This window comes from Eubalaena glacialis, chromosome 13 (genome assembly GCF_028564815.1).
Source record: "Eubalaena glacialis isolate mEubGla1 chromosome 13, mEubGla1.1.hap2.+ XY, whole genome shotgun sequence".
NCBI classification, from domain to species: domain Eukaryota; kingdom Metazoa; phylum Chordata; class Mammalia; order Artiodactyla; family Balaenidae; genus Eubalaena; species Eubalaena glacialis.
The window spans coordinates 59,395,009-59,421,601 of NC_083728.1; the positions used below are offsets into that span (position 1 = coordinate 59,395,009).

The window sequence follows — 26,593 nt, forward strand, 5'->3', positions numbered from 1 at the left end:
ACTTGACGTCTTCCCTCAAGGCGGCGTCTGCCCTTCCTTTTTTTTTTTTTTTTTTTGCGGGATCCTAGTTCTCCGACCAGGGATGAAAGCGGGGAGTCCTAACTACTGGACCGCCAGGGAATTCCGTGCCCTTCCTTTTTATTCGGCACAACTCTGTTGAATAGATGTGCACCTGTCAACCCCAACCCCATCGTCTTTTGATAGACTTTTAGGTTGTTTCAAGGTTTGCACCGAAATGCTGTTGCAATGACCTTCCTTGTTTGTGTCTCTTTGGGTTCTTGTGTTTCTCTACAACAGCTACCCAGAAGTGGAAGTACTGGATCAAAGAGAATGCCTATCCTGAATTTTAACAGATCTTTTGCCAAACTGTCCCCCCTTTCCCAATAACTCCCGCAAATACCCCTCATTCCCCACACCTTTGCCAGTACCGGACAATACCAGTCTTAATCTGCAGCCAGTCGCGTGGTTAAGGAAATGACGGGAAACCAGTGTGGCTGAAACAGAAGGGACAGGTGGAGCCCAGTACGAGATGAGCCTGAAGCGGTGGTGACAAAGGACAAGAAAAGCGCGTAGCCCCGAGGCGTCCTCATAAACACCCCCTCTAATGAATGGGAACATTCAGTCGCAAGCACTTTCGACTTCCGCAGCCGACCAGCGCGCTGGGATTGCAGCCACTTGCCCGCCGCAGGGGCGCATCCTCCGCAGGCCCCGCCCCCGCTGCGTGCGCACGTCGGGCTGCGTGCTTGGCTGCGGCGGCTGCGGCGGCCGCGGCTCTGGGCGACGCGCGGACTCGGTGCTGACGGGTGGCGGACCTGACCTGCGGCCGGTGAGTGTCCACGGCCGGTGAGTGTCCACGCCCTGCCGCACCTCCCTCGGGGCTCCTCCGCGGGCCTGGCCCGCCCGGGCCCTCGGGAGCTGGGCTCGGTCGGCCACGGCCCGCTGCGCCCCAGCGCCCGCTTGAGGGAGCCCTGGCGGGCCCTGGGAGGGGGGCGGCCCGGAGGGGACGAGCGGGGGGACCCCGCTTCCTAGACGGCGTTTCAGGGCCTGGGGAGGCCTAAGCCGCGGGTTCGCGTAGTTGTGCCCCGGGGGAGGTGACCCCCCTGGTCGCCGCGGGCGGACTTGGCGTTCCCGCGGGGCCTGCAGCCTCTGGCCGACCAGCCCGCACGTCTGTCCACCTTGGGCCGGCGAGGACCCAGACCTGGCCTGGCGGCGGAGAGCCGTGCCCGGGCTGTTGGCGTGGGCCGGGGCTCTGCCCTTCCTGCTCTTGACTCACCTCGGTCCGTAGGGTCCTTTGAGTCACTGTCTTGACTTCCGGAGTGACCCGCGGCCGTCAGATTGTGAGGGACCAACGTCAGGGGCAACCGGTTAGTCTGGCAGGGAGTCTACCTGTCACCTCATAAGCGCAGTGCCCTAGGTGTATTAATTGTCCCGTAAAAGCTGCCAGGACCGCCTTGCATAGTCTTTGCACAAGGCCTGTGTCATGTCATTTAAATGACTTCTGATGAACCGGTTGCTGTGGCCTGTGGCTGTTCATCCTTATTGTCTTGTATTCATGGCTCTGTGAACCACACAAGGCGGAGCATGACTGAAAAAATATAAACATCCTATGGTGCTCTACAGTTCAGGAAGCCCTCTCACTCTCAGCCCCTAACAAAACCCTGTGAGTTGATAGTTCTCCCACAGGTGAAATGGGTTTAATGATGAATCTCAAGAGATTTAACCTGCATCCCACAATCAAGAAGATGGCACAGGTGGTCTTGTACCTGGTCGTCTGCTCCCAGATCCCATGCTCTTTCCTAAACAGAGCCATGGAGATTGGAAATGGATTATGTTATTTAAACTAGACATCTTTCCCTCTCCCTCTAAACTGCCCTCCCAAGTAGAAGGAAACCGGGAGCTTACTGGTTTTATGTATTTGAATTTCTGTTAGGCATTAACCAGGTGTTTTGATTAAAATTTTAACTGCCATATTAAAATTTTTAGGTTTTCTTTTGCGAGGAGGAGGATAAGGAATATAAATGAGTAAATCTGTGCCTTTTAAAAAATTATTATTTTATATTTATTTATTTATTGGCTGCTTTGGGTCTTCGTTGCTGTGCGCAGGCTTTCTCTAGTTGCGGCGAGCGGGGGCTACTCTTCGTTGTGGTGCGTGGGCTTCTCATTGTGGTGGCTTCTCTTGTTGCGGAGCACGGGCTCTAGGCGTGCGGGCTTCAGTAGTTGTGGAACACGGGTTATAGAGCGCAGGCTCAGTAGTTGTGGCGCACGGGCTTAGTTGCTCCGCGGCATGTGGGATCTTCTCGGACCACGGCTCGAACCCGGGTCCCTTGCATTGGCAGGCGGATTCTTAACCACTGCACCACCAGGGAAGTCCCTAAATCTGTGCTTTATTCATTATGTTTTTTTCAAGAAACATCACAAGACAAGACATCACAAGCTTACCAAGAGCTCACAGTTCAGTTGGGCATTTCAAGTTTACTTGGTGAAATTGGGAAAAGTTTTCAAATACAGTACCTACGCCAAAATACTGGTCGGGGTATGGGAATTCGAGGGAGCTTGGAAACACACTTACTGAGTGACCTCGTCGGACTGGGGATGTGAAGAGGAAAAATCTGTGATTCCCGCATTGTCTGACTTGATTTCCTTTTTTCCTTTGCCTGGGCCAATGAGATGATATGCTGTGAGTCACCAGAGTCAGGAGTATGAGCTACTCCAGAAATGACAATGCCAAGGAGAAGGTGAATTACAGAAAGTAAAGTATTCATTGCCTTTGGCTTACCGTTCCTTGAGTCTGTTGAAAAGCAAAATAGCTGGGGCCTTTGGGCTACCTTGGTTTTTTGGTTTCTTTTTAAAAGCTGACTCTCTTCATAGGATAGTTGGGCTCTGTATCAGGTTTGCACCAAAAACTGAAATATCACTCCTCTAGGAGGAAGATATTTTTGAAAATTGGAATTGTATATTTCAGTGTAAAATTCAGAATTTAGTTTATAACTCCTTGGAGAGAAAGATGAAAAATTTGAACAATACATTACCTCCTTGTATATTATTGGCCATAGTTAACTAAAAAGTTATAAATAGACTTTTTAAAAAAAAATTTATTTATTTATTTATTTATTTATGGCTGTGTTGGGTCTTTGTTTCTGTGCGAGGGCTTTTCTCTAGTTGTGGCAAGCGGGGGCCACTCTTCATCGCGGTGCGCGGGCCTCTCACTATCGCGGCCTCTCTTGTTGCGGAGCACAGGCTCCAGACACGCAGGCTCAGTAATTGTGGCTCACGGGCCTAGTTGCTCCGCGGCATGTGGGATCTTCCCAGACCAGGGCTCGAACCCGTGTCCCCTGCATTGGCAGGCAGATTCTCAACCACTGCGCCACCAGGGAAGCCCCACTGTTATTCTTAATGGAAAGACACCCATCAGAGGACTGCATTTAAATTGCGATCATGGCTGACTGCAGTGGAGCCAGGAACTCTTTCTGGGTCGTCATATCAACCACATCTGTAGTCAGACCTTACAAGGTAATACTCTAAACCTTAACTAGGCATTTCAAAACAGCAGTTAAATTCATGAGGCTCTTCTCAGTGAGCAGGTTTTAATGTTGCTTTGATGTAATTTTAAAAGGCTTTTAGCAAATGTGCATTTCCCTATGTGATATATTTCTTTTAATCAAATATTTTAATAGTAATCCAAGGGCTGTTTAGTCTGCTTTTGGAGTAGGAATTGCATCAGATTGCGTGTCTTCTTGCTGTTCAATGATGTGATGTTGAGGAGGGTTCTTTTTTCAAATGTATGCTTAAGTATCTCTCTCTCTGAAAGTCTACATATACACTAACTTTTTGTTTACACTCCAAAATGATTAGATTGTTAAGTACAAAATTGAGCTGATTAATCAATTTATAACCATTATTTTCACTCACAAACAACTATTCAACACTAGACAATGTTGTTTTACATGTGCATATATGTATCCAAATACATACATATTAATTTATATTAGAAAGAGTGAAAAATAAATGGTTTGTTTCTCCCCAAAAAGGAAGCTGTGGTATATTTTTGATCATGAGAAAAACATTTAAACCCCTTGAGCTGCAGTTTCTGTGTCTGAAAAATGAGGTTAATACTTGATGAGCCTTCAAGTCTTGAGTGCCTTGAATGCTGCTTTTCAATCTAAGACAGGGGTTTCCAAACTTTTCTATTTCACTGAGTTTGGGGTTGGGCCTGGGAACATGTGTTTTTAAAGTTTCCCATGTGATTCTTGTTTGGGGCCTCCTTGTCTAAAGCCCAGGCTGGATGGAAGAGGGAGTAGATTGGTAGGAAGGCAGAGAAGTAAGCGACAGCATACATGAGGAAGGAAACAGCAGAGAGGACAGAAAGGGCGGATTGCTGCACACAGTGACTGCGGTCAGCTTTTCTGCCAGAGGCCCAGCAAGTGGACATTCTTTTTTCTCTACTTAGGGGAAAAATTAATTTTTGTCACACGAATAGATTTGTTTCCTTCCCAGGAATATCGTAAGCCTAATTATTGTCATAGTTCTCAGTAACTTTAAAAGGGCTTTGGGGAAGAATGGCATAAAGAGGCAGGTGTCTAGCACCCTGCAAGCCTGACTTTTTCTCAATACTCCCAGCTTCTTGCCTTTCTCCCAGTGAGCGCTCTCAGTCTTGGAAGCCTCAAGTTTCACTGTCTTGTATTATATTCAATCCCGCAGTTACCTCAGGGCTGTGGGAAGGTGCTAGCATGATTAAAACAATTTGCCATCATGCTTTTAGCTAATCTAGTTGGCTGACCTGCCTCCTCAGTCACTGGGGTGATCGTATTTATTATGCCAAACAGTGGGATCCATAGTCTGAGCATACAGGTATACTGAAGGAGTTGGTGAGACAGGATATTTGAGTCAGAACTGTCCTGGAAAATCTGGAACATAAGGCTCCATCTTTAGCACTGTTGTCTGTACTGCACAGTTAGCATTTATACTATAATACACCTGTTATGTTATTTATCTTTCTAGTTCTCTCTCTCTCTTTCTCAGTTGAAAGCTGCTTGAGGTCCCGAACATCTTAGGCCTCTTTGTAGTCGTAGAGCCCGTGAGCATTATAAGTGTTTGTTGATGATAAGATGGCATGTCACATGCATTCCTTAGTACTGGATCTGCTGTTCTCTCTGGCAAGACCACTAGGAGCTGCTGCAGAGGAACTGTTGTCACCTGGAACTATTTCCAGGGCAATTTGGAGGAGGGCAGGCAGATGAAGGGGAAGAATCGGTGAGCAAAACTGAGTGTGGGTTGGGAGGGGGGGCTAGGTAGTAGTGTTTGAAGGCAGATGAGAAAAGCAGACGTAATGAAGTGGCATTAAACCTTTACTCCCTTGATTTTCTACAGGAAGGCAAGGGGAGAGTCACGCCTTATCTTTGCTTAGTAGTAGCAGGTATCCCACTAATTGGAAAATAACTTTTAAAACACTCTATTCTGGGACTTCCTTGGCAGTCCAGTGGTTAAGACTTCACCTTCCAATGCAGGGGGTGTGGGTTCGATCCTTGGTTGGGGAGCTAAGATAGCACATGCCTCGGGGCCAAAAAACCAAAATATTCAAAAACAAAAACAAACAGAAACACTCTATTCCTCTGCCACACTTGGGTTTTTGTCAGCCTCAGCAAAATTTCTAAGTGTCTGGGCTCAGTGTCATGTTTGTCTTGCTTTGTAACACTTTTTGTGTTTGCAAAAAGTCTTACTGGCGGACCCAGAAGGAACAAAGTGGGGTGACTGGCTGCTCTAGGTTATGCTTTCTTCCCTTTGCATGTGGCCTTTCCGGGACTTATGCCCAGATTTTAAAGTCAACACATTCAAGTGCAAATGCCTACAGGTAGAAGGACAAAGAAGCTATCTATCTGCCCATTTGGCACATGTCTTGCCTCTATGGTGTGCAGACTATTGGCACCGAGGGGATGTACAAAAACAACAGCAAACCCAGCAGTCCTTGTTCACAGGGGGTTGGCAGTCACCTTGAGGAGGTGCAAAACAGTAAATTCACTTTGTACGGTTTATGATTGTTGTTTTGACACTCAGTATTCTGCGAGGTCAAGGAAGTGAAGAGCTGAGAAGTGGAAAGGATGATAATTTGAATGAAACCCACTGGGTTAGGTAAAAGACAGAGTAGGAAGAGAAAAGAAGGAAGGAGGGGGAACCCCTCTTCAATGAATAAGCATTAAGGGGTTTTACTGAAAACATATTACCCACAAAAGGAATGTCTCTCATAAAGTAACTCGTCTAGAATAGGGATTCTTAAGCTGAATTCTCGGTCCACAGGTGAACTTTAGGGGCCTGTGGTTGCTCTGGAATGGCATAGGCAACATTTTTTAAATATGTAATTGTTCTGGAGAGAGAGTTTGAAGTCTTCATCTGATTTTCAAAGGGATTTGCAACTTCAAAAGGCTAATGATTATTATATTCTGACAAATACCCTTGCTACCCATCTTCAGAAGTGCACGTCTGTGAATTTGTATCTTCAGATGAGGAGGTATTTCCATGGAAGATTAGAGACAGAAACCGTAGGATTCCTTTGTAAACAAGCAGCCTTCTACCAAACATCAAGTGTCATGGGACATACTTGAGTGTTCATGCAAAGGACAGCGTGTTCCCACGTACACAGTGGTCTAATCTGGTTCCCAGGAGTGGGGCAGCTAAAGTGCCCTTACCTGACTGGTGTGGGTAAGGCTCCAGGTCTGCTCTCAGGGACCTTATAGTCGAGTGCAGCCGATTAGAGTGTGTACCTGTCTGTGATACAGAGCTAGAGCCAAGTAGGAGTGTTGGGGAGGGCTGAGTTGGCACAGAAATCACATGCTTCTTGGAAGGTCAGGACGTTTTTCAGAAACTACTAGACTGTTGGAAACAAGGTATGAAAGAGTGGAGGGAGCCCTGGGCAGGTCTGTGAACAGTGGCTAATTCAAGACTAGCTTCCCTCTGCTGCTTTGGACATGCAGACCTAAAAGACTGTCCTAGAGCTGCCGTCACTTAGCACACACGGCGGGAAATGGAAACCGTCTGTTTCAGAGTGAGTGCCCTAGCTGCCCCAGACCACAGCCAGCAAAGCATGCTGAGCTCAGGGCTCCTGAGGGCGGAGGAAGAGCTGAGCTCCCGCCCCCCACCTGCCCTGACTGCTTTAACTGTGGATGCTCCACTGTACTTGCTCCATGTGTTGGCCTTCTGTGTAGGGTTTGGTTTGGGAAAAGGGGTGAGCATACCTCTTAAAGCCCTGGAGCACATGATTCTCTGCCTTTCTTGACATTTGCCCTCCCCATCATGTCTACCTTTTTTCCCCCTAGTTATTCATTCATTATTGCCTAATCAGGTCCTTAGTCAGCAGTAGATGTTCTGGGCTATTTGAGTTTCCTCTTGATAATGATTAGTGGTGACAATGATGTTTGATCAGTTCTGGAGACCTCTTGGGAATTACAGGCACCCATTTCATGTATCTTTAATTTATGTATTTTGTGCAGGCTGCCTCATGGAACAGGAAGTTATTCGTTTTACAGTGGCAAAATGCTGTGTTTTTTTTGTTTTTTAATTTTCTTTTTGGTAAATTGCGGTCACTGTAGCATTTTGCTTTTCCCCCTTGCAATAATAACCTAATGCCTTGGTGTATTTCCTCCAAAATGTGCTTAAAGACAGGATATGGGCATGTTAAAAGAAGGTTGACCCCTTCCCTAGACTAACGAACATGAAGAGAATGCTGCTGTGAAATCCCTTCTCTAAAGCCAACTGGGGGAATAAAGGGTTTTCACAGAGGTGGACAGCAGGAAGGGTTGGTGGTTTGTGCATGCATGGGGTGGAGGAGTGCTGGTAAGCGTTTGTTACGTGGACTGTTAAAATTTTGCCTATCCATTTATTTATTTATTTATTTATTTATTTATTTTGGCCGCGCTGCGCAGCATGTGGGATCTTAGTTTCCTGACCAGGGATCGAACCCGCACCCCCTGCAGTGGAAGTGCAGAGTCTTAACCACTGAACCACCAGGGAAGTCCGCCTATCCATTTCTTTAAAAAAAAAAAAAAAAAAAAAAAGGTAAGGCAGTATTCTGCTCTTAATCAGGCTTTCAAAGTCCTTAAAATCTAAAAGGTGTGTGGTCAATAGCTGTATCTGTAGAATGTCAGGAAGCCAGTTTAAAACCAATGCAGTGCAATATTTCTCTTTCAGTGAGCTATTTGAGCACAGAGCATCATGTGCTTGGTCCCCTACAAGGCCCATGTCACCCCCCACCCTCCATCAGTCGAAATTTCTGCAGTAAAAATGCTGCTCAAAGATGCTTACTCACTAGCTAGCCATTTTTCTTATTTCTGGGATTCACTTTTAAATGTTTTCTTTGTCATCTGCTCTTTGAGAATACCTTGATTTTGAGAATACCTTACATTCTGGAAATTGTCTATTCACTCAGCAAACCCTGATTAGGTAGGTACCCTGTGTTGGGCAGTAGGAGACAAAGATAAATGAGCCATAATCTGGAAAAAAGACGTGTACAAATAAATACTGTAACAGAATACAAGTGCTGTAATAGATCATGAAAGGCTTACTTAGGTAGCTCTTAATGTAACAGCATGCCTCCAAGATCATCCAGCTCATTGTTATCTAGACCTTATTTTTAGAAGCAGTACAACTCCATTTTCAGAGGAATAGGGGAGCTGCTGTGTCTGAAATGGGTGGGGGAAGCCCACAGTCTTTCCTGCTCTGCCTCCTGTTAAATACCATCTTCCTTGCAGCTCACTGAGAAGTGCCTCTTATTTTATAAATGAGGATGTTGGAGTTCCAGGGCAGTTGTGTAATACAGCTAGCTAGCGCAGACCTGGTAGTGGAGCTTAGTTCTCATTCTTAGCCTACTTGTCAGTCAGACACCAGACTGATAAATAATAATTAGATTTTCTCCCAGTTTTATGTTCTATTCCTCCAAGAAGTCAGTGAGCACATTTCTGTCAGGGCTTTACCTCTACCTGGCTTTGTTACTGAGCCTGCTTTAAAGGTTTTGCCTCCTAGCGATCTAAATACAAATCAGTCCTATTCCCAGGAAGGTACTGTGACCCTTTTCATTGTCATCTGTGGGCACTGCCAAGTTGCCCCACCTACAGCCTCTTCTGTTTTCTGGTGGAAATTCAGTTTCCCCAGAAATCTCTGTAAAGGATATTTCATGAAGGTGTGATGGATGGTGTGAAGCTTAGCGTGAAAACAAAGCTCTTCTTGTCTCTGTAAACTGATGAAGGGATGAGAGGTTCGAGCAGCGTTTTCAGCCCTGGTGCTGTTGACATTTTGGGCTGGATAATTGTTGTTGTTATTGGTGTGTGTGTGTGTACGCACACTTGTGCTTTCTGTGGGATGTTGAGCAGCATCAGACCCACCTCAGACCCACTGGATGACGGTAGCACAGCCCATCGTCCAGTTGTGACAACCAAACATGTCTCCCGGCATGGCCAAATGTCCCTTGAGGGATAAAACGGCCCCCATCTGAGAACCGCTGGGTTAGGGATTGATTGGCAAGAGACCTAAATGGAAATCAGAATTTTCAAGTACATTTTTCATTTACCTAAATTTTATTTACAGTGATGAGCTGCTCTAAAGAAACAAAACAGTAACATGTCCCGTCCCCGAGCCTGACCCTCTGTGGCATGGAGGGGCTTCACGTAACTCATGTTCAGAGCCTCCTTAAAAGAACTGAACTCTGGTGATCATCTTCCTTTAGGTCCTTTGCAAAATTTATTTTGCTAGAAATTCCAAGGTTTTTCTGTTCCTTTCTTGGTATCTAGTGTTATCAGAATGAAAACAGAGGTTCTTTACAGTGAGCATTCAGCTCAGTCTGTGACCCCGGTATAGATTTGATGCTACCTGTAGGGCCTTTCATAGAGACGGGTTTTTCCATTTCTTAACTAAAAGTATACAGGAACATTTGTTAACTTTAAGTGACACTTTATTTAATTTATTAATCAGCATCATACTATATGGCAGTTTTATAAGTAAATTATCTCATTTAATTTTTATACCTACGTTGCAGAGTTGTTATTACTATCCTTACAGATGAAGAAACTGAGACTCAGAGAGGTAACTGGTCCAGGGCCACCCAGCAGGTGTGCAGCAGAACCAGGGTTTTCTCTCTGTCCTGCCTGACTAGAGCCTGTGCCTTGACCACAGCCCTATGCTGCCTCAGCCTGTGTGTGGCAGTGGATTCTCTCTTGGCTGGGCTTAGTTCAGGTCAGGTTTGTTGGGCGCCTACCGTAGGCCGGCTCTAGAGATCATCATGCAATTCAGTCATTGCCTCAACTCCTTTGGTGTCCTGTCAGCACATTAGCATTGTGCTGTGCAGATAGGACTTCTGTGCGTATGGCTGCTGTTAGACTTGTTGAGCCCATCTTCTAGAAACTTTGAGATGGAGTGATTCGGCCTGCATGTCATAGGATGTATACCGAAATACAAATACTTATATTTGTATCTAAGTTAATAGTCACATTTATACAGATGCTGAGTTACTGCCAGTGACTACTGCATGGGGAGGCTGTGTCCTGGGCACTTCATCCTGGTGAGGAAACTAATGCACATGGCTGTGGAAATATCGCGGACAGACCAGGTAGAGTAATGTGTGATGATCTGTTATCTCTTACCTTGGATCCGAGAAGGCTTCAATGAAGAGCTAGAGTATCTAGAAAAAGAGTTTGAGGGCATTTTGCTAAGTAATCACTGTGCCACCTTGATTTTTCTGCCTTTCAAGTACGGTTTTGAGGGGTGTTGCAAGTAAATTGTTACTAACAGTGAAATTTGTGAATATTTTCTTGTTCAAAATATAAGTTTTATTGAGTTAAAGATTATCCTTATAAGTCAGCTCTCATTCTGGATGCTTTTTAGAGTGGAAGAGAGGGCTGCTGTTACAACTAACTGCTGATAACTTCACATCACCTACAGTATATTTTTTCTACCCTCTAGCTCCTGGCTACTCCTAGGGGACATTTTCATCCATGTACAAATAGGCCAGATATACTGAGGGAGGAAAACAGTTGCACACCCCCATTCCTAGGAGCTGTTGCCTCATTTATTAGTACAGGGAACCAGAGAGTCGAGTGGCAGCAGGCTGCCTGCTCTGTGTTCCTGTCCGCTCCTCCAGTGGAGGCAGGGCCTGCTGGGAACGCTGGGAAAGCCGAGCCTCTTACTCTAAGCAAGTCCAGTAGCTATTGCTGCTGGTCCCCTGCCACCATAGACGCAAGCCTGTGAGGACAGCGCCAGCCTCTTGGAGTTGCCAGTTCTTGGTCAGGGCTTGTTTCCTTGCCACCACTTCACCCACCCCTTCCCCTGCTGCCAGAATCTAGGCAGTCGTGAAAAAGCCTGAGAATGATACCTAACTCTGTAGGCCTGTGGAAATATGTTAAGATCCCAAACAGGTCCAAAGTGAGACAGAGGAGCCACCTCATTAGATTGACCAATGCCTTGGCCTATGGAGTTGCTAATCTTATAAGAAGTTTATGTTGATGTACTTCCTATCCATCACACTACTGTTTCAAAGGCAGCTGTATTTTCAGTAGACAGAAAGATAGGACTGAATAGGTCTTAGACACTTAACACATGGAGGACACGCTTTCAGATTCTTAAAACCAGGTCTTCTATTTCTCTGTAGTTACTATGGTAATAGGTACTATAGAAATGTGCAGACTCTACTGTGACTTCCTCTTGGTGTTGGGATGCCCCAGAGCCTCAGGCTTCATCGTCCACCAAGACCTGGCAGATCTGGCTGCTTCCTTCCAGGCACTGAGTGGTGGCGGGGGTGGGGGGATGGAGTGGGCGCCATCCTCCCCCTTGGGACCAGCCATCTCCAGCCTTGGCCTGCCGTGTTAGTCAACAAAAGCAGGGCTCGCCAGGGGACAACCTTCTCGGGTTGCCCTGTATTCTGAGTGAGCCAAGATGAGAGTTGTGGGGATGGGCAGCAGCAGCTTCTGAATCTTCAAATGGGAGCCTGAGCATTTACTTCTCAGAAATCATAGGACTGAGCTCACTTTTCATACTAGAAAAACAAATGGCACTCAGTGGTTTAGCAAACCCCTCCACTGTGAGCGTAAATGCAGTGTAATATAACCTCAGTTTCCATGTTGCTAGTAGTCTGTCGTCACACCCTACTAATTTCACGTTCAGGTACCACTGAGGGTTAGCTGGGGACACAGGAGGAATCACCTTGCATTCAGAAGGACTCAGGTTTGGTCCCAGCTCGACTGTTTACTCTGAGTGACCTTGGCCATATTACTTAATTCTCTTGATCTTAGTTCCTTCATAGTCATGGGATTCTGCTCGAAAGTGACTTAGTCTGGTGTGTCCACATCTGTTAGACTTTAGTCTGGTGCTCTTCCTCTGCACCACCCTCTCTTGGGTGAACTTGAGGGCCTTTGGTCCCTGCAAGGATGCTGCTTAGGTTCTGTTGATCCTGTTTGTACAGAGGAAATTACTTGGGAGCCCATAGCACTTCTAGGTTTTCCAAAATGGAAATTCAGCAGAAGCATCCTAATCATCCACTCTCTCCCTCAACTCCCAAATGCTATTTGTAGTCATCATTTATGAGAGAAGCTGAAGTCACAGGTGACAGTTGTTACACCTGAGTGAAAGGAAATGTGGCTGACCACTTAACCCACAGGACACGTGCTTTCAAGATTGTTCCAAAGTTGGAATGATTTTTGCTTGATGGGAATGACCCACCAGCATTTACTCTGTTACAACCAGCCCTGTAGATGTCTGGTGCCTAGGCTTTGTTCTTATAAAATCCCAGCCTAACCATTTTAGAATTCAGTCAGTACTTCAGCCCCCACCCCTCCAGGTCCTTCTCATGGGACTAAAGAGTCTTGTCTTCTCAGCCCTGAGACCCAGTGGCACTCAGGGAACAGGGCAGGTCTTGTATTTATTTCATTTGTAGTAGGAAGTGGCGTCTTTGGTGCCAGCAGCAGTAGATTTCTGGCCTCTTCTCTGCTCTTTTCAGTGTTTCAGGTTTCGTCCCAGTGTCTGCTTTTGAATTCTTGCTCAGCTGTATTAGAATGTGCTAGAGATGAGCCCACCCCTCCACAGTGAAAAAAGCCTGCCAGAGAAGTCTTGGACTTCCTGAATCACGCCAGTTTTTGAGGTTACTAAGAGGCTGGTGCCCTTAGTTGCTTTCTGGTTGCTTGTTGCCCAAATGTGCAGGTGTGTGTTGAGTAAATCTGACGCGAGAGCTTTGTGTCCCTGGACTCCCCACTTTTCCAGGATTCTTTGTCTGAACTTGCTCTTTGTCAAGAGGTTAATAGTCATCCATTCAATGAACTGTGGGATTGAATTCACCCAGTGATCAAAATGAAATGGGTGAAGCTTGTGTGTGAGATTTCCTGAGGTGTGGCTGCACCAGAGTGCAGAGACCTCAGGTCATTTATTCTACAAACTCAGAAGGTATTGATCTAGATGATGTGGTTTCCTCAGGGTTTTGAGAGGCCCCTCTTATCACTGCTTTGTAGGGTTAGAGCCGAGTCAACCCTGTGCACCGCTCCCAACATCCAGCTTAGCTAGCATCGAGCAGCATCTGCAGTGTGGATTTTCTAGCTTCAGTGGTCACAGGTCTCACGTCAGAAAGAGCAGGAATTCCCATTTCCTGACACTGTCAGAGGATGAGGGTGGAGTCAGAAGTCCTCAGGTGTGACCTGCCCAGAATTACCTATGGATTCACCAAATTTCACATTCTTCCTCAGTGTTTCAGAATCACCCAGCTGCCCATTTTCACCAACAACTTTCTCACGAGATCGTCAGCATTTGAGCAGCGTTAAGTTTCATGAAGCACTTGTGCACACATTAGCTCATTTAGTCCTCACAGCACACTCGAGAATGTGGAGCAAAGAGAGTTTTGTTACCCAGTTTTATGGATGATGAAATTCAGCCTTCAGAAGGTTATGACTTACCTATAGCCATGGAGCTACTAAGCACTGGAACTCCAACCCAGATCTTTCTAACTCTAAAGACCATACCCTTTGTGCAGGGCCCAGCTACCTTTCCATTCCCGAAGGTGAGCTGGATCTAGAGCAATAATCAACAGTTAGTGGGAGCCCAAAAGTGGCCCCTGTAAACTGACAGGTCCACTGAACTTCCCCCTCCCCTGCATCTTTCCAGCCCTCCCTGAGGTCTGGGAACAGCGCAGGGACAGTCAAGGCTGTTTGCTACAGAAAACAGGTTGCACCTCCTCTTCACATCCATATGCCAGCTGGGGTGCAAAACTGGCCCTTGGTGCAGGGTTTACGCTTATAGATACTGGATTTTAAACAGTGCTAAGGAGAGCAAGTTTATTTCCATGTTGCATCCAGGAACAGGGCTTCTTCCCCCTGTTGAGAATTTCCTGGTGTCCTAGCATCTGAAAAAAGCTAACCAGGAGTGTCTCCTGGGGTAGACCAGCTAGTAAACAGTTCTGAGTTCTTTCTCAATTCCTTTTGTAACATTAACATTTGTTATAAAGTGGTTTCATAGTCATTATCCTATTTGATCCTAGTAATAGTCTTTTATTGAATGCTGGGCAGATATTCATTGCATTTTACAGGTGAAAAATGGAGAAAGCCGGAGAGATTTGGAGGCTCTGAAGAGATGCACCTTCCTGCCCCCTGGCTTCCTCCCTCCTGCTCCCTCTCCCTCCACAGTAGCCCTAGCATTGTTTGTTCCCCAGATCATATATAGGGTTAGAAGTAGGATGTTAGAATTTACTCTTTTTGTGTATACAGATATTCAGAAAAGAACTTGCATGATGGGTAAACAACCCATTTCTTTCTTTCTTTTTTTTTTTAACATCTTTATTGGAAAAAATATGGACTGCTTCACAAATTTGCGTGTCATCCTTGCGCAGGGGCCATGCTAATCTTCTCTGTATCGTTCCAATTTTAGTATATGTGCTGCCGAAGCAAGCACAACAACCCATTTCTTTATATCTGCTGAGGCTTGCCTGATAGGAGTGTGTGGCACCATTAAGAATTGACTTGGCCTGATTATGGGATTGTTCAACAGAAACAGGTATTCTCACTTAAAGGTGAAAAGGGGATGTAGAGAAGGAACAAATCCTATAGTCCAGGAAAGGGGGTGTCTTGGACTCTTGTATTCTGTGTTTATCATCTGAAAACATTTATGGTGCACATATTGTACATGGCTTCTGTGAGAGGTGATGCATAGTTTTTAACTATGACCCTCCTGAATGTCACAATATGTGGGTGGGGTGAGATCATAGACAAAGATGTATACAGTTGAAAGGTATTAGTTCAGCCAGAAGAGTGGAAAACACACAAACACATCTCCATGGGCTCTGGGAAGAAAGCTGCACCAATGACCAGAGGCACCTTGAGACAGAAGAAACCAGAGGCCTCATTACCAGCAGTGCTGGCTAAGAAAAGGAGTCAGAGCCTGCTGAGGCGCCTGCCCTCACAGGCCGGCGGGTGAGGAGCAGCCTTGCTGGGCAAGGGGAGAGAGGACGCGGGACTGGGCCTGTGTGGTGCTGTCAGAGGGGCCAGGGAGTCAGTGTCCACCTCTGATGTGGGGAGAGCAGCCTGGGGCGGGGACTACGGGGGAGACCCTGGGCTGCTGCAGCCCTGGGAGAGGACTCTGGGGGAGCAGCAGAAAAAGCACAACACTGGCCCCTAAACGAAGGCGACAACCCAGCTGGGCCCTGTGAGGTGAGAATGGCCTTGGCCAGCTCAGAAGAATGGGAATTATAAACAAGTCATTAGTTAGAAAAAAACCAGACCACCAGAAAGAGGGGTGGAGGTGGGGGGAAGGAGGGAGGGAAGGAGTCAGATTTGAAGAAAAATAAAACTAGATTTCATACCATTTAATTCAGAGACATAGTACCCAACTAAATTTTTTATTATTTTACTTGGTGTTTTAGAATTTAATCCATATTTTATTGTCACCCCTCACCCGCCCCCTTCATTTAGCTAGCTTTGTCAGTAGGCATTTCATTCATGCATCGGCAACAATTACAGCTCAGGATGGAGACTCCTCAGGGTGCTGTGCTGTACATGATTTGGAACATGGTATTGGACTCTGAGAAACTCAGAGTATGAGGGAGTCTTGATCTGTCTTGTAGGATGCTTCTAGTTTAATGGGGTGGGAAACAGGCTGATGGCACTTGTGGAAGCTGAAGAATAATCACCTCTTATAAATGTGACACCACTTCTAGACCGGACTGAACTCTGAGCCGCCAGCAGCCTTCTAGGAGGCAGGCAGGGACGTCTGGTGCCCAGTAGGAAGCCATTCGGTAGGGAGGGAGCAGCCGCTCACCTTCCCTCTGGCTGCTTCCTCCTCTGTGTATGTGGGAAAACAACACTAGCTCATGTTGTGGGCATCCCATGAGTTGCGGTAGCTGATAGCTGGTCACTGTCAATTCCAGTCAGGCAGGAGAACTGTTCTAATTTCAGGGAGCTGGTCGCCTGCCTTTCCTCCCCCTTCCCCCCTCCTTCCTCTCTAGTTCTGGCCAGGCTCAGCAACCTGCCCCCTTCCCTCAGTTGTGGTTTTCCAGGGCAAAGAAAAAGAATGGGAATGAAAAAAAGAATTGTTACGGATGAAGTCTCCACTGTGTCTTTTGGGATCACCAGATGGGGAAGGAGTGGTGATTATGTTTCCATCTGGCAGCCGTGTCCCAGGCTGACTGACCTGAGATTTGCTGACGTCTCTATGGAGGAGGATTTAACGTCTTTGAACATGACTGTTCTTTCAGAAGCCCTAGAGTCTTGAGCCTGTCATTTACCAGGGCAGAGGCTTTGAAATGAGTGTTGTGGATCTGCTGGGCCAGGTCCACAGGAGGGAACATTGGTGATCGGGACGTTGTTGCCACTTCTCTCAGATCAGGTGTGGGAGTGAAAACCAGTAGTGATCAGGTGAACAGCTAGGAGTACAGGAATTATGGAGCTGTGGAAGTAGATTTTATAAACAGAGTCACAGTTTTCTGGACGTAGAAGAGAGAGGGCAGATCGACCTTTCTAGAATTAATAAGAGCAAAGTAAAGGGCCCAGGGGACTTCCTGGTGACCACTTGGTACAGTACAGGGTCTTAGCTGGTTTCCTTGGTCCAATTGCTCTCTCTGTCCCGCTCTCCCTTCTCCCATGCCTTTCCCTCCCCCCTTTCAAGAGAATTGAGCCACTTTATATGAAAGAAGGAGCCAGTTAGCTAAAAAGTCCAACAAATAACAAGTATTCATAGTTTTCCAAATTCCCTTCCTGTCACCATCAGTATACTTAGTTGTAGATAGTCGTAATCAGTGTTTGGGGGCCTTTTTTTAACAAAGAAGTTTATGTAGACTTCTTTATGCAGGGGTAGAGCCCAGTCTACTTGTTGCTGTGGTGCCAGGATTCCATTGTTTACTGTTGTTTGAGTAGCCCTGCCCTGTATTGTTAGGCTGTGTGACTTTTTTCAAACGTCATAGTATGGCTACTTATCATTTTGGTACAGATTACTATTAATACTTCTTGAAGTGTATTTCCCACAGTGGAATATTTTGGGATCTTTCTGTTTTCGTTTTTGTTGGGGGGTTGGGGCAGCTTCTTGTTGATAACAAGAGGTTGAAGTCTAGAAAGGTTCCACATTTATGATTTGGCCTCTGATTTTCTAGGGATTACAGTGGTTCCTACAAAGAAAAAAGGATTTGAGTGTAGAAGTCAGCCTGACCAAGTTTGGCCACGTAGCTTTTCAGAGAATGAAGTGATTTCTGTTTCTGATGTGCAAGGTGGCTCCTGAATGCTGCACCCCAGGCCACTCCCTTGAGGAACAGTGGCCAGGCCTCAAGAATGGACACAGCTCTCTTCCTGGCACCGAGCCTGGGTGGGTTGAATGTACTAACTGAGCCTTCCTGAGAATGTTCTCCTTCCCTGCCAGATGGAGTTTTTAGCCTGCGTAAGGACTCAGTATTCTTGCCGCTGGGATGGAATAAGCTGGTATCTGTCCTTCTTTCAAAGCAAAATCCTTAAACCGTGTTTTGAGTTTAGAACCTGTTGAAGTAGTGGACCGCAGAGTGCGCTTTGCTGGCCACAGATGCCTACTGTTGGCGGCACGCATTACACCCACCTTCTTTCCTTTGGATTTGTTGTTCAACAAGTGTTTATGGAGAGCCTGTTATTTTTGGGGCCCTGGAGCTACAGCAGTGAAGCAGACAGCTGTGGCCCTGCCCCTGGGGGCAGAGTCGGGCCTCCTGAGAGCTGGGAGGAGGGAATTAGGGGCTGTTGGGCAGGACCAGGTTGAAGAGGGTGGGCGGAGGGTGTGCCTGAGGGGGGACTGGAACAAATAAGGTGCTGCTGAGAAATAAAATACCAAGACGGGCACTGGAGGAAAGCTGGCTTTCCCTTCCTCTGTGTTTTTAAGAGAAGCAGAAGCCTTGTTGCTCAAGTGACTACATCTCCCAGAATGTGCAGTTATCATCAAGTAAAACAGTTAATGGTCAGATTTAATCACTCATACAGTCACTGCTGTGCAGCATGATGATCAGGTGGAGGAATTTACCTAAGTTACTGCAGTTGGTAACCTAGGCAACCAAATGGCATTTGTTCTTGTCTTTGCCTGATTTTAGTTTTTTCCTGTAAGCAGCATGGGGGCTGCAGTCCTCAGGTGCCTGGGGCGTGTCCTCAGTGTGGCCGTGCACCTGCCTAGAGCCTCTGGGGCCTTTTACTGCAGCCTCCCTCCTCTGGGAAGCCTAGAACTCTCATCTCAGCACCCTCTCCTCTCTGCAGTCTGAGTGCCCAGCAGCTGGGGACAAATTGTGGCTCTCAGAGTCCCTAAGGGAGTGGAGCTCAGATGTTCTTTCTTAAAAGTCTGGGGAATTCCTGGGCGGTCCAGTGGTTAGGGCTCCACACTTTCACTGCCGAGGGCCCGAGTTCCATCCCTGGTCGGGAAACTAAGATCCCATAAGATCCCACAAGCCGCGCGGTGTGGCCAAAAAAGAAGTCTGTAAAGTTGGGTCAGTATGAACAAGCTGGGGGAAGCTATGTGGGGCTTATTCCACAGTTGGCAGAGTCTACCTTGACCCCTCAAAGAGGACACATAGCTGGGCAGCCTTTCACCATCTCTGTGGACTGTCCAGTTTCTAGCTTTGTTCATATTGTTGCTTGATCTAGAGGCACTTCCTCTCCCCAACCCCAGATCCCATCTGTTGTTGATGGTCTGCACCATACCGTCACCAGCACTTTGACAGAGGAGAGTGTATCTAATTTGGACTCAAAAGAAGGTCCCATTTTCTATATTTTGCTGTTTGTTTTCTCGCTTCTTTTCAGCTTTATTGAGTTATAATTGACAAACAAAATTGTAATTGTTTAAAGTGTGCAACATGATGATTTGGTAGATGCATACATTGTGAAAGGATCCCCACAATTAAGTTAACACATCCATCACCTCACATATTTACCTTTTTTTTTTTTATAAATTTATTTATTTTATTTATTTATTTTTGGCTGTGTTAGGTGTTCGTTGCTGCGCGTGGGCTTTCTCTAGTTGCGGTGAGCGGGGGCTACTCTTCGTTGCGGTGTGCGGGCTTCTCATTGTGGTGACTTCTCTTGTTGCAGAGCACGGGCTCTAGGCGCACGGGCTTCAGTAGTTGTGGCATGCGGGCTCAGTAGTTGTGGCGCATGGGCTTAGTTGCTCCGCGGCATGTGGGATCTTCCCGGACCAGGGCTCGAACCGGTGTCCCCTGCATTGGCAGGCGGATTCTTAACCACTGCGCCACCAGGGAAGCCCCTACCTTTTTTTTAAGTGAGAACACTGAAGATCTATTCCCTTAGCAAATTTCAGTTACGCATTGCACTATTATCAGCTATAGTCACCATGCTATTCATTAGCTTCTCAGACCTTATTCATATTATAACTGAAAATTTGTACCCTTTTACCAGCCATTACCTATTGCCCCCACTCCCAGGCAACCCCCATTCCACTGTGTTCTATGAACTGAAGCTTTTTTTTTTAAAGATTGTACATAGAAATGGTACCATGCTTTGTCTGGCTTATATAACTTTCTGCTATTTTCTAAGTGTTCTTGGGCAAGTACAAACCATTATATCTAATATTTACTGAGTGCTTACCAAGTGGCAGGCACTGTGCTTCCGTGTTCTCACTTAATCCTTCCTATCATTAATCCCATTGTATAAATACTAAATCTAAAGGTGAGAGAAGGTTCAGAAAGATCCTGCTGAGCAAAACCATGCCTTATAATATCCCCAAAGATAACAAAGAAGATGTTATCTAGAGAAAACTCAGGATATTTAGCAAAATACTAACAGTGGTTGTATCTGTGGGGTGAGATAGAGGTTGTTTTTTACTCTTTATACCTTTCAAGGACCTTTATGCCTTCTTTATACCTTTCAAAGACCATTTCTTATACTTCTTTGTTCTCCTTCTTTATACCTTTCAAAGACCATTTCCTATACTTCTTTGTCCTCCTTGAACAAAGAAGTACCTATTTCTGGGTAGAGCTCAGTAATGCTCAGTAAGTAGATGCTGCTTGAGGTAGAAAGTTAAGGTCTCTTCTTTTCTTGGCTTGATTTGGCCTGAGTTGGTAGCCCTGGTCTTGCGTTACTTTGTTAGTTGTTGGTGCAGCTGTGCTGCTGTTCATCTGGAAAGTTCCCCGATGGGCTCCCACCCCTTTGCACTGCCAGGGTGGAGGGTGAGCTTGTTGTGTTCTGGGACCGTATCTCCCTGGCTGACGAAGGCTCAGCCATGGCAGCAAGCAGCAGGCACCGATTGGCTAACTTGTTATTTCCTTCAGCTGGGCAGAGTCTGGAGTGGGCTGGGGACAGTTTGCTTGCGTGGTGACTCAGTGTAGCTGATGCAGGTTGTCAGGGGCCTTTCAAGCAGCTCTGCTTTAAAGCAGAGCTGCTCTGAATGGCCTGGCTTGACGTTCTACTTCGTGTGCTTCTCTGCTTCTCTCTGCACAAGGCCACCTGCCTTTAACAGGTAGGCTGGGCTGGCTCAGATGAGCTTGCTGCCGCACTGAGAGCTGCTGCATTGCTCTTTTTTTTAAAATGATGTTTTCTTTGTTATTTTATGTTTTGGATAACTTTTAAGTTTGCTATAATTTCAGAAATACAGAAAAGTTGTAAGAATAGTACATAGAACTCTTGTGTATGTTTTATCCAGATTTACCATCAGCATTTTGCCGCATGTGCTTTACTTGTGTGTCCTTCCCCCTCCATGTACGTGCCTGTACACACACACACGCGCGCGCACGCGTGCTCTTTTTCTCTGTCTCTGAACCATTTGACAATAAGTTGCAGGTGGTATGCCCCGTTACTTGTGAATACCTCAGTATGTGTTTCCTAAAACAAGGACATTCTCTTAACTAACCACAGTGCAATTATAAAAAACAGCAAGTTCAGCATCAATACAATGCTATCACCACTGTCCATATTTTGTCCATATGCAGATATAGTCCCAGTAACGGCAAAGCTTTATTTTTAACGAAAACATTCCTGAGGCACATGGGTGACTCCTTGCTTATGTTGCTCAGGGGAGAGCAGAACCAGCAGGTGTTTGGGGGACGTGACTCTCGTGGGCGCCGCATCACCTGCTCCTCATGTCTCTGCAGGACCAGAGTAGTGAGAGCAGCAAGAACCACACTTGGCAACGATGTCAGCGGAACTGGAGACCTCAGAGGGGGTGGATGAGCCAGAGAAAAAGAGCTCTGGGGCCCCAGAAAAAGAAAACCACACCAGGTGAGCGATGGGGGCTGGCCATGTTGAGTCAGGTGGGCCCAGGGCCTGCCATGCCCAGTACACCTGGCTTCAGGTGCTGGAGGCACCAGGTGTGGTCAGGGTCATGCTGCTGTGGTCCCCGGACGCCAGGCTGGCACTGCAGAGACAGCATATGGCACCCTGGGCTGCTCAGCGCTCTGCCCGCTCCTTCTCACCGTCATCTCCATCATACGAGGAGGCAGGATGGGCACTGCTAGGAATGCTGAATAGTGGAACTTGATGGTATTCCTGGTCCTTTTTTCTTCTTAAAATTCTAAGCGTTTTGTCATCTGGGATGAGAAAGGGTAATCAGAGGCAAAGCTGGCACCTTTTCCAGTGTCTCCCACCCCCTCGAATGTGGGAGCAACTCTAACTTCAGGGCTTTCCTTACTGGGGAGGACCAGTTCATCACTCAAAGCCTCTAGTTACCTGGGCCTGTTCTTCATTGTTCTTAGCCTCTCCTTGTAGCCCTGTCATTGGCAAAGTGTTGTTTTTTTTTTCTGAATATTTATTTTTTTATCAAAGTATGGTTGATGTATAATATTATATAAGTTACAGGTGTACAGTATAGTGATTCACAGTTTTTAAAGGTTATATACTCCATTTATAGTTATTACAAAATATTGGCTATATTTCCTGAGTTGTACAATACATCCTTGTAGCTTATTTTATACATTGTAGTTTATACCTCTTAGTCCCCTACCCTTATATTGCCCTCCCCCTTTCCATCTCCCCACTGGTAACCAGTAGCTTGTTCTCTATATCTGTGAGTCTTCTCTTTTGTTATATTCACTAGTTTGTTGTATTTTTTAGATTCCGCATGTAAGTGGAATTTAGTATTTGTCTTTCTCTGATTTCACTTAGCATAATGCCCTCCAAGTCCATCCATGTTGCTACAAAAGGCGTTATTTCATTATTTTTTGTGGCTAAGTAATATTCCATTCCATATATGCGTGTGTGTGTGTGTGTGTGTGTATGTGTATATCTCTCTCTCTCTCTCTCACGTTCTTTTTTTTTTTAATTGGATTATAGTTGCTTTACAACGTTGTGTTAGTTTCTGCTGTACAGCAAAGTGAATCAGTTATACATATACATATATCCACTCATTTTTAGATTTCCTTCCCATTTAGGTCACCACAGAGCAGTGAGTAGAGTTCCAGCAAAGTTCTTTTTTTATATCTTGAAATAATTGCTAATAATAAATATTGTCAGCACATGAGTGATATGAGCCAGTCTCCTAAAGAAGCCAACAGAGGCTGGGCTTCGAGAGGTCAAGTTTTTCTCGCTCTAGTAGATGATTGTGTGGACGCACATGAGCCCCCACCCAGCGCGTTCTCCACCTTGTCTGGTACTGGCTACTGGCATCTGTCAGCACCACTCCATCCTGCATAATTTTGTTAAGCAGCACAAACCTAGGTCCTGGCTCTAACCTCCCCGGCCTTGATTTCATTTGCATCCTCCTACTCTTGGACCCAGCCACATGTAATCCTGAAGACACTGTGGGTCCAAGGTGGGTGGAAAGCAGCAGGGCCACCCCAGGAGATGCACGGTCAGTCCTTCTCAGTGGTGTGGATTCCAGGAGAGACATTCCCAAAGGTTGTCTGTTCCCTGAAGCCAGCACACGCTGTGGTAGGATTAGAGGTGTGTGTTTGTTTGGGCACTAGGGGGCCACAGAAGCAAAGCATCATTCATTTGGGTGGTTCAGAGAGACACGGACACCGTGGAGGAGTAGGTCACAGTCATCCAGAGTGTCTCCCAAGTCCTTGGAGCAGACTCACGTCTGCCTGCCCTGTGCTTCTTGGTAAGAGGCTGGAACCAAGTTTCTGAGCAGCCTCTGCCTCTAGCTCAGCAAGTGGTCAGCCTAGAGCTGGGAAGCGCTAATTCACACACGCATGCTCTCTCCATAGGATGGCAGACCTCTCCGAGCTCCTGAAGGAAGGGACCAAGGAAGCACATGACCGGGCAGAAAACACCCAGTTTGTCAAGGACTTCTTGAAAGGCAACATCAGGAAGGAGCTGTTTAAGGTTTGTGCCCTAGGTCATGGACTGGGTCGGGCTGGGGGCCTTAGTCCCATGAGGAAGCCCCCCTGGAGCCTTTCTCCATACTCCATGCTTTCTCAGCGTCAGGCTGTAGTTTCATGTCTTAAGTGGAATAACATAGTGATGTAAAGGAAGTGATCCATGTTCCAAAGAATTCACCGTGTCATTCCTTTAAGAAACAAAAGCTTCCTGCGCATGTGAAATAATTCACTGTATAAAAGTAGGCCTTTGGGGAATGGAGGGGGGTACTACTTGAGCCTTTGTCTACAGCTGCTCAGAAGTGTGGGCAGTGGGCTCGGGAGTTGCCGGCCAAGGTCTCCCTTTCCCACGGTCTCCCCATCGCCCTCGGCAGCTGGCCACCACTGCACTGTACTTCACATACTCGGCACTTGAGGAGGAGATGGACCGGAACAAGGACCACCCAGCCTTTGCCCCCTTGTACTTCCCCACGGAGCTGCACCGGAAGGCGGCGCTGATCAAGGACATGGAGTATTTCTATGGTGAGGACTGGGTGGAGCAGGCGCAGTGCTCCGAGGCCACCCGGAAGTACGTGGAGCGGATCCACTATGTGGGGCAGGATGAACCAGAGCTGCTGGTGGCCCACGCCTACACCCGCTACATGGGGGACCTCTCAGGGGGCCAGGTGCTGAAGAAGGTGGCCCAGCGGGCCCTGAAACTCCCCAGCACAGGGGAAGGGACCCAGTTCTACCTGTTTGAGAATGTGGACAATGCACAGCAGTTCAAGCAGTTCTACCGGGCCAGGATGAATGCCCTGGACCTGAACCTGAAGACCAAAGAGAAGATCGTGGAGGAGGCCAACAAGGCCTTCGAGTACAACATGCAGGTACTGTCAGGGGTCAGGCGGGAAGGGGCCTCTGACCGTGGGGGGCCGCCCTGGGTCTGCCTGAATGGACATCAGTGCACTAGGACAGAGGAGCTACAGCCTGCCCGAGAGAAAGTCAAGGGACCAAACAGGCCAGAGAGCACAAACCCAGTCATGGCTCTGCCTTGTTTGATAGCCTGTGTGTTGTGTTTTGGGAAGGCGAGGCCCCAGCACATTGAGGGGTTGGGAAGGAGAGAGCCATCTCCCTCCCTCTCACCCCAGGATCCTGGTCTTAAGGAATGGGTTTCCCCTTTTTAGCAAGGATTGCTATGAAAAGTTCTACTTGATAAGTTCAGGGAGAGAATCAAGGAGAGTGAGAATGACTCAGTTTACAAGTAGCTGTTAGATGGGCCCAAGTCTGGGGAGGCTGATTCTGTGTCCAGAGCCCAGGCCCAGCCCTCAGCACCAGGAAAGTTGCCATGGGAGGTGGTGAAGCGCCAGCCTGACCACAGGCCTGGCAGCCCTCTATTCTGATCTCAGCAGGCCTCTTGAGGGCCAGTCAGGCTAGGTCAGCCCTGTCAGGGCCTCATTCTCCCATGTTCCTCTTTTTCTGTTGTTTCTTGCTAAAAATACCCAGCAGCTGGAAACAGGGAAGTACCAGTGCTCACACAGTGTCTTGGGGCAGCGCTTTTGCTTTCTCCTCCTATCTGTTCCCTGGTAGTTTCAGTTGTGGGCTGTCAGTCTGGGCAGCACAGGTGCGGCCACACCTCCCAGAGCTCGGTGGCGGTGGCGGGGCACGGACTGGGGCTGCTGCTCTGCACTCCTGAGCAAGCCTCGCCTGCTCCAGATCCGTGTCCGGGGGAGAGAGATTTTTCTTTGAAAACAGAGGATACACAGTCCAGTGATGGCCGTCGATCCTCTGCACCTGCAGATATTCAGTGAACTGGACCAGGCTGGCTCCTTGCTGGCCAAAGAGACCCTGGAGGACGGGCTCCCTGTGCACGATGGGAAAGGAGATGTGCGGAAATGCCCCTACTACGCTGCTAAACAAGACAAAGGTAGGTCTCGTGTGTCCTGAGCTCCCCCCAGGGTGGTTGTGTCCGTGTCCCCCGCTGATGCCATGTCCCTTGTTGGTGCTGCCATGCAGGTGCCCTGGAGGGCAGCAGCTGCCCCTTCCGAACAGTCCTGGCTGTACTGAGCAAGCCCAGCCTCCAGTTCATTCTGGCCGCCAGCGTGGCCCTGGCTGCCGGCCTCTTGGCCTGGTACTACATGTGAAGGACCCACCACCCATGCTGGCGCCCTCCTCCTGACCACTGGCCCGCCCTCACCTCCACCCACGACCAAACTACCACCTCAGGTGACTTTTTTTTAATGCTGGGCTTGAGAAAACAAGCAACCAGTAAAAGCCAGATGCTAAAGCCTTTGCCTGTCAGCATCCCATCTGCGGGCCAAATGCTGACCTGGGTGCAGGCCCACCCTCCCTGCAGCCCCCAGGCCATGGCAGCAGGAGCAGCCAGCGCAGCTCAGCGGGCCGGCCTGGGCCTCTGGAACCAGCTCTGCTGCCGGGGCACCCACACCTCTGACCCAAGGCTCTTTCCCTCTGCTCTTTCTCGTCGTGTCGGCATTTAGGTGGGTATCTTTCCCCTGCTGGGAGTGGAGTAGCTAGCAAGTTCAGGCTCCCATAGCCCTGGGGTCTGGGGGGCTCCCTAGATGTGGCTGCTCTTCTGCAGGACCTCTCCTCGGGGCAGGGGCCAGGAAGAGGGCAGAAGCCAGGCTCGCACCCTGCCTCAGAGGCCCTGGGAGCTCCGTCCTGGGTAGCCAGTCCTCATGCCTCTCAAGCAGAAACCTGAGTGGGGTCTGTTTGCCCGTGGCCTGTCTCCTCTGACCTGTGGAAATGCTACTGCACTCAATAAAATGGACTCTGACAGCTGCCTCCCTCCTTCCTGGTGTGATGTCATCCTTCTCGATGGCCCCTGGCAGCCCCTCACGTGCTCCCAATACTGCTGGTCACGTTCCAGCAGCGCACCTCTCCAGGGCA

The 26,593-nt window shown here is 47.6% G+C and overlaps 1 protein-coding gene and 1 non-coding gene across 4 annotated transcripts; one reads left to right on the forward strand and one right to left on the reverse strand.

Annotated features, from left to right (window-relative positions):
- Nucleotides 1–736: 736 nt before the first annotated feature.
- On the forward strand, nt 737–26,494 carry HMOX2 (heme oxygenase 2). Of its 3 annotated transcripts, none has more exons than XM_061210131.1 (6): nt 737–843; nt 21,548–21,674; nt 23,600–23,717; nt 24,085–24,576; nt 25,487–25,613; nt 25,703–26,494. In XM_061210131.1, the coding sequence occupies exons 2-6, from the start codon at nt 21,589–21,591 to the stop codon at nt 25,828–25,830; spliced, it is 951 nt and encodes a 316-aa protein (XP_061066114.1). In that variant the 5' UTR covers nt 737–843; nt 21,548–21,588; the 3' UTR covers nt 25,831–26,494. The 3 variants fall into 3 exon arrangements, with proteins under 3 accessions (XP_061066114.1, XP_061066115.1, XP_061066116.1); XM_061210132.1 differs by having other exon boundaries at nt 744–826; XM_061210133.1 differs by lacking the exon at nt 737–843 and adding an exon at nt 10,521–10,588.
- LOC133104579 (U6 spliceosomal RNA) lies at nt 14,798–14,904 on the reverse strand. Its single transcript, XR_009703641.1, has one exon. It is a non-coding gene; the product is annotated as a U6 spliceosomal RNA (small nuclear RNA).
- Nucleotides 26,495–26,593: the final 99 nt, after the last annotated feature.